This window comes from Octopus sinensis, linkage group LG27, assembly GCF_006345805.1.
Source record: "Octopus sinensis linkage group LG27, ASM634580v1, whole genome shotgun sequence".
Taxonomy (NCBI): Eukaryota; Metazoa; Mollusca; class Cephalopoda; order Octopoda; family Octopodidae; genus Octopus; species Octopus sinensis.
In genome coordinates, this window is record NC_043023.1 from 10,310,437 (window position 1) to 10,325,499 (window position 15,063).

Sequence of the window (15,063 nt, forward strand, 5' to 3'; positions counted from 1 at the left end):
TGCTTTATTATGATTATATATGTACGTATCGTTGAATGTGTGTGTGTGTGCGTCTTTTGTCTGTGTGTGTGTTGTGTACGTATATGTGTATCTATATGGTTTTCGTGTTTATATAGATGTAATGGTTTTATTGACGTCAGAGTTGTTCCAAGCTCTTGTTTGGGAGATGATAGCCTTGAAAATTAACCAAGGGGAGATCACAATCTGTTATTCGGCTGGTGGATTAAATGTTCTGGTTGAACAAAATCCGAGAACGAAGGTTCAAAACCCTTCATCAGAACTCCAAACATCCCACACAACTGTTTTTTGGACACTGTAAAAAAAGAAATTGGAAAATTCCAGAAAACGAGTGAGTACGTATATGTGCCAACTGAACGAGATTTCAAACAACAGACGCGCCTCGAAATGTGCTCTTTATTGCTTTCTAGACTGGAAAAGACCATTTTTGCATCAAATCATTATTTGTAATGAGAGAGGATATTCTTTGACAACGGCATGAGAACAGGACGTGATTAAATGCAGGAGAATCATCTAAACACTCCCCAAACCCACCATGTTGGTGGTCACTGTATGGAGGTCTGCGAAGGGAGTTATTCATTATTCACTTTTGCAGTAAGGAAAAACGGTAACAGCAGCATCGTATGGTCAGGAAATTGATTATATGCATGAGAATTTGAAAAAGAAAAAACCCAGCCCAGTGAATAGAGATGGCCCATTTTGCACGTCCTCACACTCCATAACCTACAGTCCAGTGGAGGCGCAATGGCCCAGTGGTTGGGCAGCGGACTCGCGGTCATGGATCGCGGTTTCGATTCTCAGACCGGGCGTTGTGAGTGTTTATTGAGCGAAAACACCTAAAAGCTCCACGAGGCTCTGGCAGGGGATGGTGGTGATCCTGCTGTACTCTTTCACCACAACTTTTCTCTCACTCTTACTTCCTGTTTCTGTTGTACCTGTATTTCAAGGGGCGGCCTTGTCACTCTCTGTGTCACGCTGAATATCCCCGAGAACTACGTTACGGGTGCACGTGTCTGTGGAGTGCTCAGCCACTTACACGTTAATTTCACGAGCAGGCTGTTCCATTGATTCGGATCAACCGGAACCCTCATCGTCGTAACCGACGGAGTGCTTCTTCTAACCTACAGTCGAAAAGTTGAAAAGCCTGAATTATGAGATTTTGCAAGATCCGCCCCATTCCCCTGATATCTCTCCAACCGATCAGCATTTATTTAAGCATTTCGAGCTCTACATAAGCAATAAAACATTCTTAATAGAGAAGAGTAATTGAAGCAGTCGAACAGTTTATCACAGCAAAAGATGAATTATTTTAACGATGGAATGTATGACATAATGAAACTTTGGTTAAACGTCATAATGGCATGGATCATATTTTGATTAAATAAATCAGTTCTCTAACACTTCTGAAACATTTTATTGTTATTTCAAATTCACCATTCATGTGAAGCACCTAATATATATATATATATATATATGTGGTGTGTGTGTGTGTGGTGTATATTATATATATATATATATGTGTGTGTGTGTGTGTGTGTGTGTGTGTGTGTGTGTGTGTGTGTGTGTGTGTATATATATACATATATATATATATAATACATATATATATATATATCCATATATACATATATGTACATATTATATATATATATACATATATATATATATACATATATGTACATATATATATATATATATATATATATATATATATATATATATATATATATATATATATATATAATATATACATATATATATAATATACATATATATATATATATACATATTATATATATATATACATATATATATATATATATACTATATATATACATATATATATATATACATATATACATATATACATATATATACATATATATATATATATATATATATCTATATATATATATATATATATATATATATATATATAGGGTGAGTTTACGAAAAAAACAAAAGAAGAAGAAAGGTGTTGTACAAAACAAGCAGATGTATTAGTTTAACGCTCAGGAATAGAAAATTCTTTTACGTTTCGGGCCTACGCTCTTCGACAGAAAGGGACACAGAAAAAACAAGGAGAGAAAAAAAATGTGTGTAGTGGCTAACGATCTAAAATGAATGGCTTTATTTGTTGAGAATATTTACGTCATGATTGACATAGATAATAGTTACGTAAACAAAGACCAGACATTTCAATCTTATAGAAGAAAGCAAAATTGCATGTGACAAGTCTAAAAGATATAGCCTGCTGATTAGTCCCTAGTTTTAAGGTAAGGCGGAAACAGTTTGTTCTTAATTCTTGTACTGGGAACCGATTCAAATGTAGCTCTGGGAATAGAGTAGTTTTACTATGTTAAACGCACACACAGGCTGTGGCTGTGTGGGTAAGTAGCTTGCTAACCAACCACATGGTTCCGGGTTCAGTCCCACTGCGTGGCATCTTGGGCAAGTGTCTTCTGCTATAGCCCCGGGCCGACCAATGCCTTGTGAATGGATTTGGTAGACGGAAACTGAAAGAAGCCTGTCGTATATGTGTGTGTGTGTGTGTGTGTGTGTGTGTGTCTGTGTTTCCCCCTAGCATTGCTTGACAACCGATGCTAGTGTGTTTACGTCCCCGTCACTTAGCGGTTCGGCAAAAAAGACCAATAGAATAAGTACTGGGCTTACAAAGAATAAGTCCCGGGGTCGATTTGCTCCAGTATGGCCGCAGTCAAATGACTGAAACAAGTAAAAGAGAGTAAGAGTATACACATACACACGCGCATATATATATCATTTGTGTGTGCGTGCGTATCTGTGTGTTTTGTGTGTGCGTGTTGATATAAATATGCATCAATAAATTCATGGCTCTAGTTGTAGTGTTCCCGCCTAACTTATGTATGATCCACGGATCCATAGATCAAGATATGTCTGCATCTTGCCATGGTGTGATCCATAGATAATTGCTGAAATATATATGTCTCAACTTAGCTAATCAGCAGGCTGCACATTCCAATTTGCAGGATTTCTTTGTAACCTATTTGAGTATAATAAGCGGAGTAACACTCTTTCTCTTTTACTCTTTTACTCTTTTACTTGTTTCAGTCATTTGACTGCGGCCATGCTGCAGCACCGCCTTTGGTCGAGCAAATTGACCCTGGGACTTATTCTTTGTAAACCTAGTACTTATTCTATCAGTCTCTTTTGCCGAAACCCTACGTTAGGAGAAGAGAAATACATCAAGATCGGCTGTCAAGCGATGCTGGGGAGTACAAACACAGACACAAAGACAAACACAAATATATACATACATATAAACACATACACACATATATACACACTTATATAATATATGTTATATATATGGCACTACTTCATAAGCCAGCCCCAACTCAACTCGTCCTGTCGAAAGACCCTTGTCCTACGTCCTGGTTTTGTTTTGTTTTTTATCTTTACCGTTATTGTTTTTACGTTTTTGTATTCTTATTCGTGCTTTCCTTATTGTTGTCACGTATTCTGTATTTTTGTTCGTGTACTTCGTTCGTTTTCCGTCCTCGTGTAGTATACATTCGAAGCTTTCTTCCAAGGGATCTAATGCGCTTGGCTTAGATTTTCCTTTGGGGGCTGCCCAGATCGGAGCAATCTCAAGATTAATCAGCCGAAATTGCGAAGATGATCTGGTTCTTGACTGATGACTGAGGGCTTCGAATGTCCCGTCCTGTGGTTCTTGTGTCGTCTCTTTGGTGTTTCATGTTCTTGTCCATGTCTGTATTTATTTTTTACTGTTTACATATATATATATATATATATAATTGATATAGGATAATTTTTTTTTTCGAGAAAAAAATGTTATCAATGGCCAGCATATCAAAACATGCCTTTAAAGGTAAAATTTATACATAATTTACAAGATAAAGGCAAAAGAAAAATTCTATGCCAGATATATATATGTTATATATACATACATATACATATATGTATATACATATAAGCACACACAAGCAATGCTAGAGGGACAAACACAGACACACAAACATATACACATATATATATACATACATATATACGACAGGCTTCTTTCAGTTTCCGTCTACCAAACACACTCACAAGGTTTTGGTCGGCCCAAAGCTATAGCAGAAGACACTTGCCCAGGATGCCACGCAGTGGGACTGAACCCGGAACCATGCACTTGGTAAACAAGCTACTTACCACACACCCACTCCTGCGCCTATGTAGCATCTAATCTAGAGAAAGAACGACTGCTCCGTTTATTAGCATCAGGAAGAACATCTCTATATATAAACGGCAGTTTGTCTGTGTGCGTGTCTGTGTGTCTGTTAGGTTGTACCCTCACCCTGACCACGGCTTTCAACCGATTCTGATGAAACTTGACACACACATAGCCCAATGTCATAATTCAAAACTAACGCAGCGAAAATTTTGAAAAGTTCCCCCAGTTCTGAAAAAAATCGATAAATTCGACATGGGGTCGAGAATCAGAAACACGAACCACAAACTGTCTAGGGGACGCAACTCCACCTTTTTTAAATCTCAAAAAAAAATTTACCATCATTTTTTCCCATTTTTTGGCTATAACTCTCTAAAAATGCTTTATAGTTATTTCCCTTACAAACCTGAGCAACGCCGGGCGATACTGCTAGTTCAGCTATAAATAATACTTAGAAAAACTGAACTTTTCATTGCTTATTTAATGTGAGGTCTTTGAATCATTGTCTTCACCTGAGCCCTATATGAATCATTGTCTTCACCTGAGCCCTATATGAATCATTGTCTTCACCTGAGCCCTATATGAATCCTTGTCTTCACCTGAGCCCTAAATGCAAATTATGTTTCCTTCATTCCTTTTCAGCACCTTTCAATAAAACAGGATGGCAACTGATTTGATTACGCAGAAAATTATGCAAATGAATCCTGACTATGTTAGCGAATTTTTAAAAAAGAATCCAAATAAAGTAAGCTACTCTCCATATCGTGTTTTCAAGCTTTATTATATGCAGTTATTTTATTTTTATCCTCAGGATTCAGGACTCCTGACTAATCACATAAATTTGTCCTTGACATTTCATTTCTTCCTTCACCTCCTTCCTCTTATCTTCATCATCATTACATTTTATAGATACTAAATTAAACCGCAAGGCGCGCCAGAGTTGATGGAATGTGAGTGTGAGAGAATCGTGGAATACTGGAATGCAGTATTGTGACAGGAAATATTCGATCCAAGAGATGAGAAACGGAAGGAGTCAATAGATGGGTGATAAATTTGTCAAGACGTTCTCAAGTTGAAGAGATTTACAGATGTCATGGTCAACACTGTGTCTTCTACAAAAGCTATCAAACATGAAGGCGTCGAGCTGGCAAAATCGTTAGCAGCTCGGGCGAAATGCTGAGAGCGATTCCGTCAGCCGTTACGTTCTGAGTTCAAATTCCGGCGAGGTCGACTTTGCCTTTCATCCTTTCGGGGTCGATTAAATAAGTACCAGTTACGCACTGGAGTCGATATAATCGACTTAATCCGTTTGTCTGTCCTTGTTTGTCCCCTCTGTATTTAGCCCCTTGTGAGTAGTAAAGAAATAGGTATTTCGTCTGCTGCTATGTTCTGAGTTTTAATTCCGCTGAGGTCGACTTTGCCTTTCATTTTTCGGGGTCGATTAAATAAGTACCAGTTACGCTCTGGGGTCGATATGTATGTATATATATACATATATATATATATATATATATATATATATATATATATATACATATATGCACACATACACGTGCGCGCACTATTTGTAGATATATATGCATATATATGTAGGTGCCCCTTTTTAAGCATAATTACAATATAAGCCTCACCTTTTTTACCATTTCTCCCGCACCATCATTACTCCTACTCTTTTTCTCTTTTACTCTTTTACTTGTTTCAGTCGTTTGACTGCGGCCATGCTGGAGCACCGCCTTTAATCGAGCAACTCGACCCCGGGACTTATTCTTTGTAAGCCCAGTACTTATTCTATCGGTCTTTTTTGCCGAACCGCTAAGCAACGGGGACATAAACACAGCAGCATCGGTTGTCAAGCAATGCTAGGGGGACAAACACAGACACACAAACACACACACACACATATATATATATATATACATATATACGAAGAGCTTCTTTCAGTTGGTAAACAAGCTACTTACCACACAGCCACTCCTTTGCCTATATACGACAGGCTTCTTTCAGTTTCCGTCTACCAAATCCACTCACAAGGCTTTGGTCGGCCTGAGGCTATAGTAGAAGACACTTGCCCATGGTGCCACGCAGTGGGACTGAACCCGGAACCATGTGGTTGGTAAACAAGCTACTTACCACACAGCCACACTTTTTCTTTTCACTTTGATTCACTTTTTCTCTTTCTGTTTTGTTTTTCTATTCTTGTACCGAGGCATTATTTGTAATATGTCTTCTTTCTTTTTCAGATCACTGTACCTGACAAATACGGTAACACACCCCTGCATGTGGCCTGTAGTGTTGGGCACACAAGCCTGGTGAAGAAGATGTTAATGCTTACACCTGACATTAATGTGGCAGATAAAGATCGTAACACTCCTCTCCATGTGGCCTGTCGGTGGGGACGCATCAGTGTTATTGAGCATCTCCTGGTAACTAAACCTGATGTCACTGCAGTGAATAGTTACGGGAACACACCTCTACATCTGGCCTGTATCAATGACCACAAAGACGCTGCTAAAATACTACTACAGTCCAATCCTAGAGTTCGTGTGGTGAAAACTAAAAGGAAAAGAACTTTAGATTTGCTGAATGGTGACGAAAGCATAGACATTGGTGAAAAACAATTACAATCCAAATCTAAAGATCCCAAGTTGAAAGAAAGTTGGAAAATATCTCGGAATCTGTTCTACAGGGATAAAAATACTGGAGATGATGAAGAGCCAACAGAGCCTCATGTCGACTTGGTGAATAAATACAAACACACACCTCTACATTTGGCGTGTATTAATGGAAGTACAGGCCTAATTAAACAGCTACTACTTTTTAAACCTGATATAAATATGGAGGATAAATATGGCTACACACCCCTGCACTGGCTTTGCTCTGGTGGACACACGGGTGTTGAAGTACTATTAATGTCTAAACCTGATGTAAATGTGGCAGATAAAGATGGTAATATACCTCTCCACCTGGCCTGTCGTGGTGGGTACACAGACACGGTGAAACAGCTACTGCACTCTGGTTCTGATATAAACCTAGTGAATAATGGTGGTAACTCACCTTTGCATCTGGCGTGTGGTCGAGGACACACAGACACGGTGAAGCAGCTACTGTTATCTAAACCCAATATAAACCTAATGAATAATGAAAGTAATACAGCTCTACATTTGGCCTGTGTTCGGGGACACACAGACATGGTGAAGCAGTTACTGTTATCTAAACCTAATATAAATTTAGGGAATAGTGATGGTAACACGCCTCTACATCTGGCCTGTGTTCGTGGACACACAGACATGGTGAAGCAGCTCCTACTGCTTGAGCCTGATGTAAATGTACTGAATAATGATGATAACACACCGCTACACCTGGCTTGTCCTGATGGACACACAGACATACTGAAACAGCTATTACTGTTTGAACTTGATGTAAATGTGGTGAATAAAGATGGTAACACACCGCTGCATCTGGCCTGTGGTCATGGACACACAAACATGGCTAAGCTCCTACTGTTCTCTAAGTCTGATGTTAATGTGGAAGATAAAGACGGCAACACGCCTCTACATCTGGCTTGTCGTGGTGGACACACAGACATGCTGAAACACCTACTACTGTTTGATCCTGATATGAATGTAGTGAATAAAGATGGTGACACGCCCCTACTTCTGCTCTGTGTTCACGGACAAATAGACATGGTAAAACAGTTTCTGCTGTTTAAACCAGATGTAAATGTAGCGAATAAAAATGGCAACACAACTCTACATCTGGCTTGTGGTCATGGACACGCAGATATCATGAAGCAGCTCCTACAATCCAAAGCTACTGTCAATGTGAAGAATAACGATGGTAACACACCACTTCTTCTAGCGTGCCGTGGGGGACATATAGACATGGTGAAACAGCTATTCTTGTTTGAATCTGATGTAAATATCGCGAATAAAGATGGTAACACACCGCTACATCTTGCATGTGATCGTGGACACACGGATATCTTGAAGGAGCTCCTACTAAATAAAGCTGCTGTCAATATCGCGAATAAAGATGGTAACACACCGCTACATCTTGCATGTGATCGTGGACACACGGATATCTTGAAGGAGCTCCTACTAAATAAAGCTGCTGTCAATATGGCAAATAAAGATGGTAACACACCACTTCATTTGGCCTGTGTTCATGGACTTACAGACATGGTGAAGCAACTACTAACCTCTAAAGCTGATGTAAGTGTTGTGGATAAAGAAGGTAACACACCTTTACATCTGGCCTGTCTTGGTGGACACACAGACATGGTGAAGCAGTTAATGCTCTCTGAATCTGATGTAAGTGCAAGGGATAAAGATGGTAACACGCCCTTACATCTAGCCTGTGCTCAGGGACACACGGACATGGTGAAGCAGCTACTGCACTCTAACGCTGATACAGATGCGGTGAATAAAGATGGTAAGACACCGCTATATCTGGCTAATAGTAACGGAGACATAGATGTGGTGAAGCAGCTCCTGCTATACAAACGGAAGTAAACGTGGCGAATAAAGATTGTGTCACACAAATATATATATCCGGCATGAGTTGAGAAGGCACAGACGGTGTGAAAGTGCTCTTGTTGTCTAAAGCTGGAGTCAATGTCGTGGATAACAATATTTGTTTCTTTCTTTACTACCCACAAGAACTAAACACAGAGGGGACAAACAAGGACAGACAAACGGATTAAGTCGATTACATCGACCCCCAGTGCGTAACTGGTATGTAATTTATCGACCCCGAAAGGATGAAAGGCAAAGTCGACCTTGGCGGAATTTGAACTCAGAATGTAACGGCATACAAAATACCTATTTCTTTATTACCCACAAGGGGCTAAATACAGAGGGGACAAACAAGGACAGACAAACGGATTAAGTCAATTACATCGACCTCAGTGCGTAACTGGTACTTAATTTATCGACGCCGAAAGGATGAAAGGCAAAGTCGACCTCGGCGGAATTTGAACTCAGAACGTAACGGTAGACGAAATACGGCTACGCATTTCGCCCGTCGTGCCAACGATTCTGCCAGCTCGCCGTGGATAACAATGTTACCACATCTCTGCATTTCCTATTCTACTGTAATTCAGCAATAATCTAAAATATCCAAATCATTTTCATTCATCTTTTCAATGGGGTTTTATTGAGCCTGATGTAAATGTACTGAATAATGATGATAACACACCGCTACACCTCGCTTGTCCTGATGGACACACAGACATACTGAAACAGCTATTACTGTTTGAACTTGATGTGAATGTGGTGAATAAAGATGGTAACACACTGCTGCATCTGGCCTGTGGTCATGGACACACAAACATGGCTAAGCACCTACTGTTCTCTAAGTCTGATGTTAATGTGGAAGATAAAGACGGCAACACGCCTCTACATCTGCACAATCCCACCATGGGTTGTTTTGAGACTTTCTTTTACAGCATGTTGTTGTCATTTGAGTAGATTTTTTACTTCATCTCACCCATTACCTCAATATTATGTGGAGGCACATGGCCTAGTGGTTAGAGCAGTGGACTCGCGGTCGAGGGATCGCAGGTTCGAAACTCAGACCGGGCGATGTGTGTGTTTATGAGCGAAACACCTAAGCTCCACGCGGCACCGACAGAAGGTAATGGCGAAACTTCTGCTGACTCTTCCGCCACAACTTTCTCTCGCTCTTTCCTCCTGCATCTTGCAGCTCACCTGCGACGGACCGGCATCTCGTCCAGGTGGGGAACCTATACGCCAAGGAAACCGGGAAACCGGCCCTTATGAGCCAGGCATGGCTCGAAAAGGAACAAACAAAAACAAATTACCTCAATATTATGGGTTCGAATTCTTTCCCTTCATTCAGTTCATGTAAAACACTACATTTCGCGTAAAATACCCCTTTCTTTGATCCTTGTAGTAAATACAGAATGATTACGATACGATTTTTAGTTTTGTCTCTTTATGTTGCAAGTTCAAATCCTACCAGAATCTATTGTTACTCTGGGATCAGTAAGATGTGCACTAGTAATGTCCCAGGACCAATGTTGTCTGTCATAGCCTCGGATTAACCCAAAACATTTAAAGTGAAATTGTGGAGAAGCATATTAGATGGATTGCACTCGAAAGGGACAGATTCGTCACATATTGCATCAGGATATAGATGTCTGTGGAATACTCAACCATTAAAATTGATTAAGGAACCATTACATCAAATTAATTAATTATGTACATGTACAAATTAATTAATTAATTATGTACATGTAAACATTTATTGTTTACAAATATAGTTTTTATATGAAAATGTTAGTTATTGATTTATGGACGAGTTCATTTCTGTAGATATTACTGAACACTTTTGATAATTAATGAGTTGTTAATTAAAGGATTAATGAGATAATAAAATGTGAATCTAACCATGATAAATATTCTGAAATGTTGACATTTAAAAAATTTACTGTAGATACAGTGAGATATATTTGAATATCTTAGACAGAAATCTATATTTAAGAGGAAAAATGGTTCACAACATATATGTGTAAGTTAATACATGATCACACACACATTTCTATTTAAACCATTTTAACCATTTCGTAACATTTTTTTACTAGTTTTAAAAAATACCTCTGTATGTAGGAGTGGCTGTGTGGTAAGTAGCTTGCTTACCAACCACATGGTTCCGGGTTCAGTCCCATTGTGTGGCATCTTGGGCAAGAGTCTTCTGCTATAGCCTCGGGCCGACCAATGCCTTGTGAGTGGATTTGGTAGACGGAAACTGAAAGAAGCCCGTCGTATATATGTATATATATGTATGTGTATGTTTGTCCCCCTAGCATTGCTTGAGAACCGATGCTGGTGTGTTTACATCCCCATCATTTAGCGGTTCGGCAAAAGAGACCGATAGAATAAGTACTGGGCTTACAAAGAATAAGTCCTGGGGTCGATTTGCTCGACTAAAGGCGGTGCTCCAGCATGGCTGCAGTCAAATTACTGAAACAAGTAAAAGAGAGAGAGTATGTTAAATAATTTTGCAAGTAATTAAGAATTTGGAGTGATTTAGTAAAATGACTTTACAAAGGGTTCTTACATCTAATTAAGATGGAAACTTCAAATTTAAATTTGAATTAAAATAATTAAAAACAGATTACATAAGATAGAACAAAATACATAGTGACGTATATTTGCCATTTAAACATGGCTAACCCCTAAGGGTTGATGCTACTGTAGTTTGTAGCCCCAGGAGGACACCTCCTCCAGCTGGCTATAGACACACCTTCTGTGCCCTATCAGTAATTCCCGTCTTCAACTTATGATATACATGGACTTGAGTTTCTGAGTATTGATTCGTCATCGGCATGTGACAATCACAGTTGTCGATGAAAAGTAGGTTCCCTTCACAAATACCTATCCTTTTTCCAGTATTGTACAGACACTGATATCGAAAAAGTGTAAACAAGCAATAATAAATCTCAGAGCGAGTTATAAACAGTAGCTACAACACATCGTGATGTATATTCGCCATTTAAATATGGCTAACCCCTAAGGGTGGCTGCTACTGTAGTTTGTAGCCCCAGGAGGACACCTCCTCCGGCTGGCTATAGACAGTCTTCAATAAATTTGGTAGAGAAAGCATTGTTGAATTCTTTTCTAGATAATATTTCTCAACTGTAATTATCTTGTGAGTTTTCTGTTTCTGATATCTTTAATAAAATGTACAGACATAGAATTCTATATTTACCATTTCAGGTGGGCCCCAAGTTAATACCTATTTCTTTACTACCCACAAGGGGCTAAACACAGAGAGGACAGACACACAGATTAAGTCGATTATATCGACCCCGGTGCGGAACTGGTACTTATTTAATCGACCCCGAAAGGATGAAAGGCAAAGTCGACCTCGGCGGAATTTGAACTCAGAACGTAACGGCTGACGGAATCTCTCTCAGCATTTCGCCCGGAAAAAACAGTCGGCAGAGAATAAGAAAAATGTGGATAATGTTGAGAAAAGGTTAGGTAGGGTGGGGAAAAGTCAAAGCTACTTGAACTTCTCAAAGGATAACCATTGATTGTTAATTACTATATCTGGTTGTTGCACTGTCTTCCCCAATCAAGATTCAGGGCCTGAATGACCCTCTTCCAGCATCTCTAGCATAGAACATTCATGGGTAGGATGGTGGTCTACTTAACATCTGGTACACCTTTTATTATCAATATCCATATTCAGCAAGACTGGAGAATGAAGATGAGTTATACCTATTTCTTTACTACCCACAAGGGGTTAAACACAGAGGGGACAAACAAGGACAGACAAACGGATTAAGTCGATTACATCGACCCCAGTGAGTAACTGGTACTTATTTAATTGACTCCGAAAGGATGAAAGGCAAAGTCGACCTCGGCGGAATTTGAACTCAGAACATAGCAGCAGACGAAATACCTATTTCTTTACTGCCCACAAGAGCCTAAACACAGAGGGGACAAACAAGGACAGACAAACGGATTAAGTCGATTACATCGACCCCAGTGCGTAACTGGTACTTAATTTATCGACCCTGAAGGGATGAAAGGCAAAGTCGACCTCGGCGGAATTTGAACTCGGAACGTAACGACAGACGAAATACTTATTTCTTTACTACCCACAAGGGGCTAAACACAGAGGGGACAAACAAGGACAGACAAACGGATTAAGTCGATTATATCGACCCCAGTGCGTAAATGGTACTTATTTAATCGACCCCGAAAGCACAAAAGGCAAAGTCGACCTCGCCGGAATTTGAACTCAGAACGTAGTGGCTGATGAAATACTGCTAAGCATTTCGCCAGGCGTGCTAACGTTTCTGCGAGTTCGCCGACTTAGGTGAAGATGACTTCAACAGAATTTGAACTCAGAAAATGAAGACAGACGAAAAGCCACGAAGCATTTAGTCCAACTTGCTAACGATTCTGCCAGCTCACCCCAAGTTAATACCATAGATTCATCTCTGGTGTCCAAGTACCAGCAGCTCAAAGAACAACCACATACTCTCTCTTTTACTCTTTTACTTGTTTCAGTCATTTGACTGCGGCCATGCTGGAGCACCGCCTTTAGTCGAGCGAATCGACCCCGGGACTTATTCTTTGTAAGCCCGGTACTTATTCTATCGGTCTCTTTTGCCGAACCGCTAAGTGACGGGGACGTAAACACACCAGCATCGGTTGTCAAGCGATGTTGCGGGGACAAACACAGACACACATATATATATATATTTTATTTATTTTATAGAAGGAGCTTCTACAGGACTAGAACTGTTTCATTCAAAAGAAATCATCATATATATATACGACAGGCTTCTTTCAGTTTCTGTCTACCAAATCCACTCACAAGGCATTGGTCGGCCCGGGGCTATAGCAGAAGACACTTGCCCAAGATGCCACGCAGTGGGACTGAATTCGGAACAATGTGGTTGGTTAGCAAGCTCACACAGCCACATGGAATTACATTGAAACATCGTGCTTGAATGTAGCAATACCACTTGTAAAGAATGTGGAGAACAACTTCAGCAGTGATCAGCCATTAACTCCTATATTCTGACTTCGGAGTTAATGTCTTTCGGCTTTATCTCTCACGTTCAACCTGAGCACTACCCCTCTCTTTTCTCTTTCACTTGTTTCAGTCATTTGACTGCGGCCATGCTGGAGCACCGCCTTTAATCGAGCAACTCAACCCCGGGACTTATTCTTTGTAAGCCTAGTACTTATTCTATCGGTCTCTTTTGCCGAACCGCTAAGTGATGGCGACGTAAACACACCAGCATCAGTTGTCAAGCAATGCTAGGGGGACAAACACAGACACACAAACACACACACGCATATATACAAATATACGATGGGCTTCTTTCCGTTTCCATCTACCAAATCCACTCACAAGGCATTGGTCATCCTGGGGCTATAGTAGAAGACACTTACCCAAGGTGCCACGCAGTGAGACTGAACCCAGAACCATGTGGTTGGTAAACAAGCTACTTACCACACAGCCACTCCTACACCTGATTTGATGACATTCTTTCCACTTTTGTAGTTGCATTTACTTAAAATGTTATTTAAAACTGTTTTCAAAGTTATACAAAGCTCCTTACACGGAGCTTGATATAACTTGATATAGGTACCTGATTCCAGGTCCAGGGTCACAGCAAGGAAATCTACCATTTTCAGGCCTTCTCTTTCTTTAATCTTCCTACTTTCCCTCCTCGTTTATCTCCTTGTACCTTGTCTATGTTCTTTTGATTTCCTCTTTCTTCCCCTAATTCTTTTATCCCTCCGCCCCTTATCTCTCTCCTCTCCTTTCACATAACCAGTGTTTGTCCAAGCATGAACTTTCTTACATTTACTTTTGTGGCTGTGGGACCACTGGTCACTCTATGACTGGACATTAACCTAATGTTGGGAGGCCCCTGGGAGCCCCACTATGTTGATTGCCTTCTTGTTTTAGCTGAATAAATAATGGCATGAGAAAAGAAATTTCAGGTATGGAAGCAAGAACTGCAATTTGTGGAACTTATATTTCATGGAACAAAGACTATAGTCTTAATAAGTTTGAAAGCAAACAAATCCTTTCAGGGAAATGGCCCTGCTTGACATGTGGAAAAGGCAAAAGTAGAAACTCCATCAGGTGTACCTCATGCAAGCTATGTACACATAAGAGGTGCTGCAATGTTAGAGGAATGTCAACATGGAAAATAGTCTTTGTGTGTGGTAGATGTACACGTGCAATAAACACAAGAAATGTACAGAAAATAGATGATGTGAAATGCATTTTACTTAGAAAGTGATGAGAACAGAATTCAGGAATCTGAGGCACAC

The 15,063-nt window shown here is 39.9% G+C and overlaps 2 protein-coding genes across 4 annotated transcripts in view; both read left to right on the plus strand.

Annotated features, from left to right (window-relative positions):
• LOC118768190 (zinc finger protein 665-like) overlaps positions 1 to 15,063 on the plus strand; it is a 360,963-nt gene that overhangs the window by 258,196 nt on the left and 87,704 nt on the right. Inside the window, exon 4 of the mRNA XM_036514206.1 lies at positions 13,502 to 13,508. The gene's annotated coding sequence lies outside the window, so the exon portion shown is untranslated. The remainder of the gene's footprint in view (positions 1 to 13,501; positions 13,509 to 15,063) is intronic.
• On the plus strand, positions 2,146 to 8,757 carry LOC115224971 (ankyrin-1-like). 3 transcript variants are annotated; one of them, XM_036514160.1, is made up of 5 exons: positions 2,146 to 2,162; positions 2,198 to 2,294; positions 4,874 to 4,976; positions 6,472 to 7,681; positions 7,979 to 8,757. In XM_036514160.1, exons 3-5 carry the CDS (start codon positions 4,893 to 4,895, stop codon positions 8,740 to 8,742), a joined length of 2,058 nt encoding a protein of 685 aa, XP_036370053.1. In that variant the 5' UTR covers positions 2,146 to 2,162; positions 2,198 to 2,294; positions 4,874 to 4,892; the 3' UTR covers positions 8,743 to 8,757. The 3 variants fall into 3 exon arrangements, with proteins under 3 accessions (XP_036370053.1, XP_036370052.1, XP_036370051.1); XM_036514159.1 differs by lacking the exon at positions 2,146 to 2,162 and having other exon boundaries at positions 6,472 to 8,182; positions 8,282 to 8,757; XM_036514158.1 differs by lacking the exon at positions 2,146 to 2,162 and having other exon boundaries at positions 6,472 to 8,757.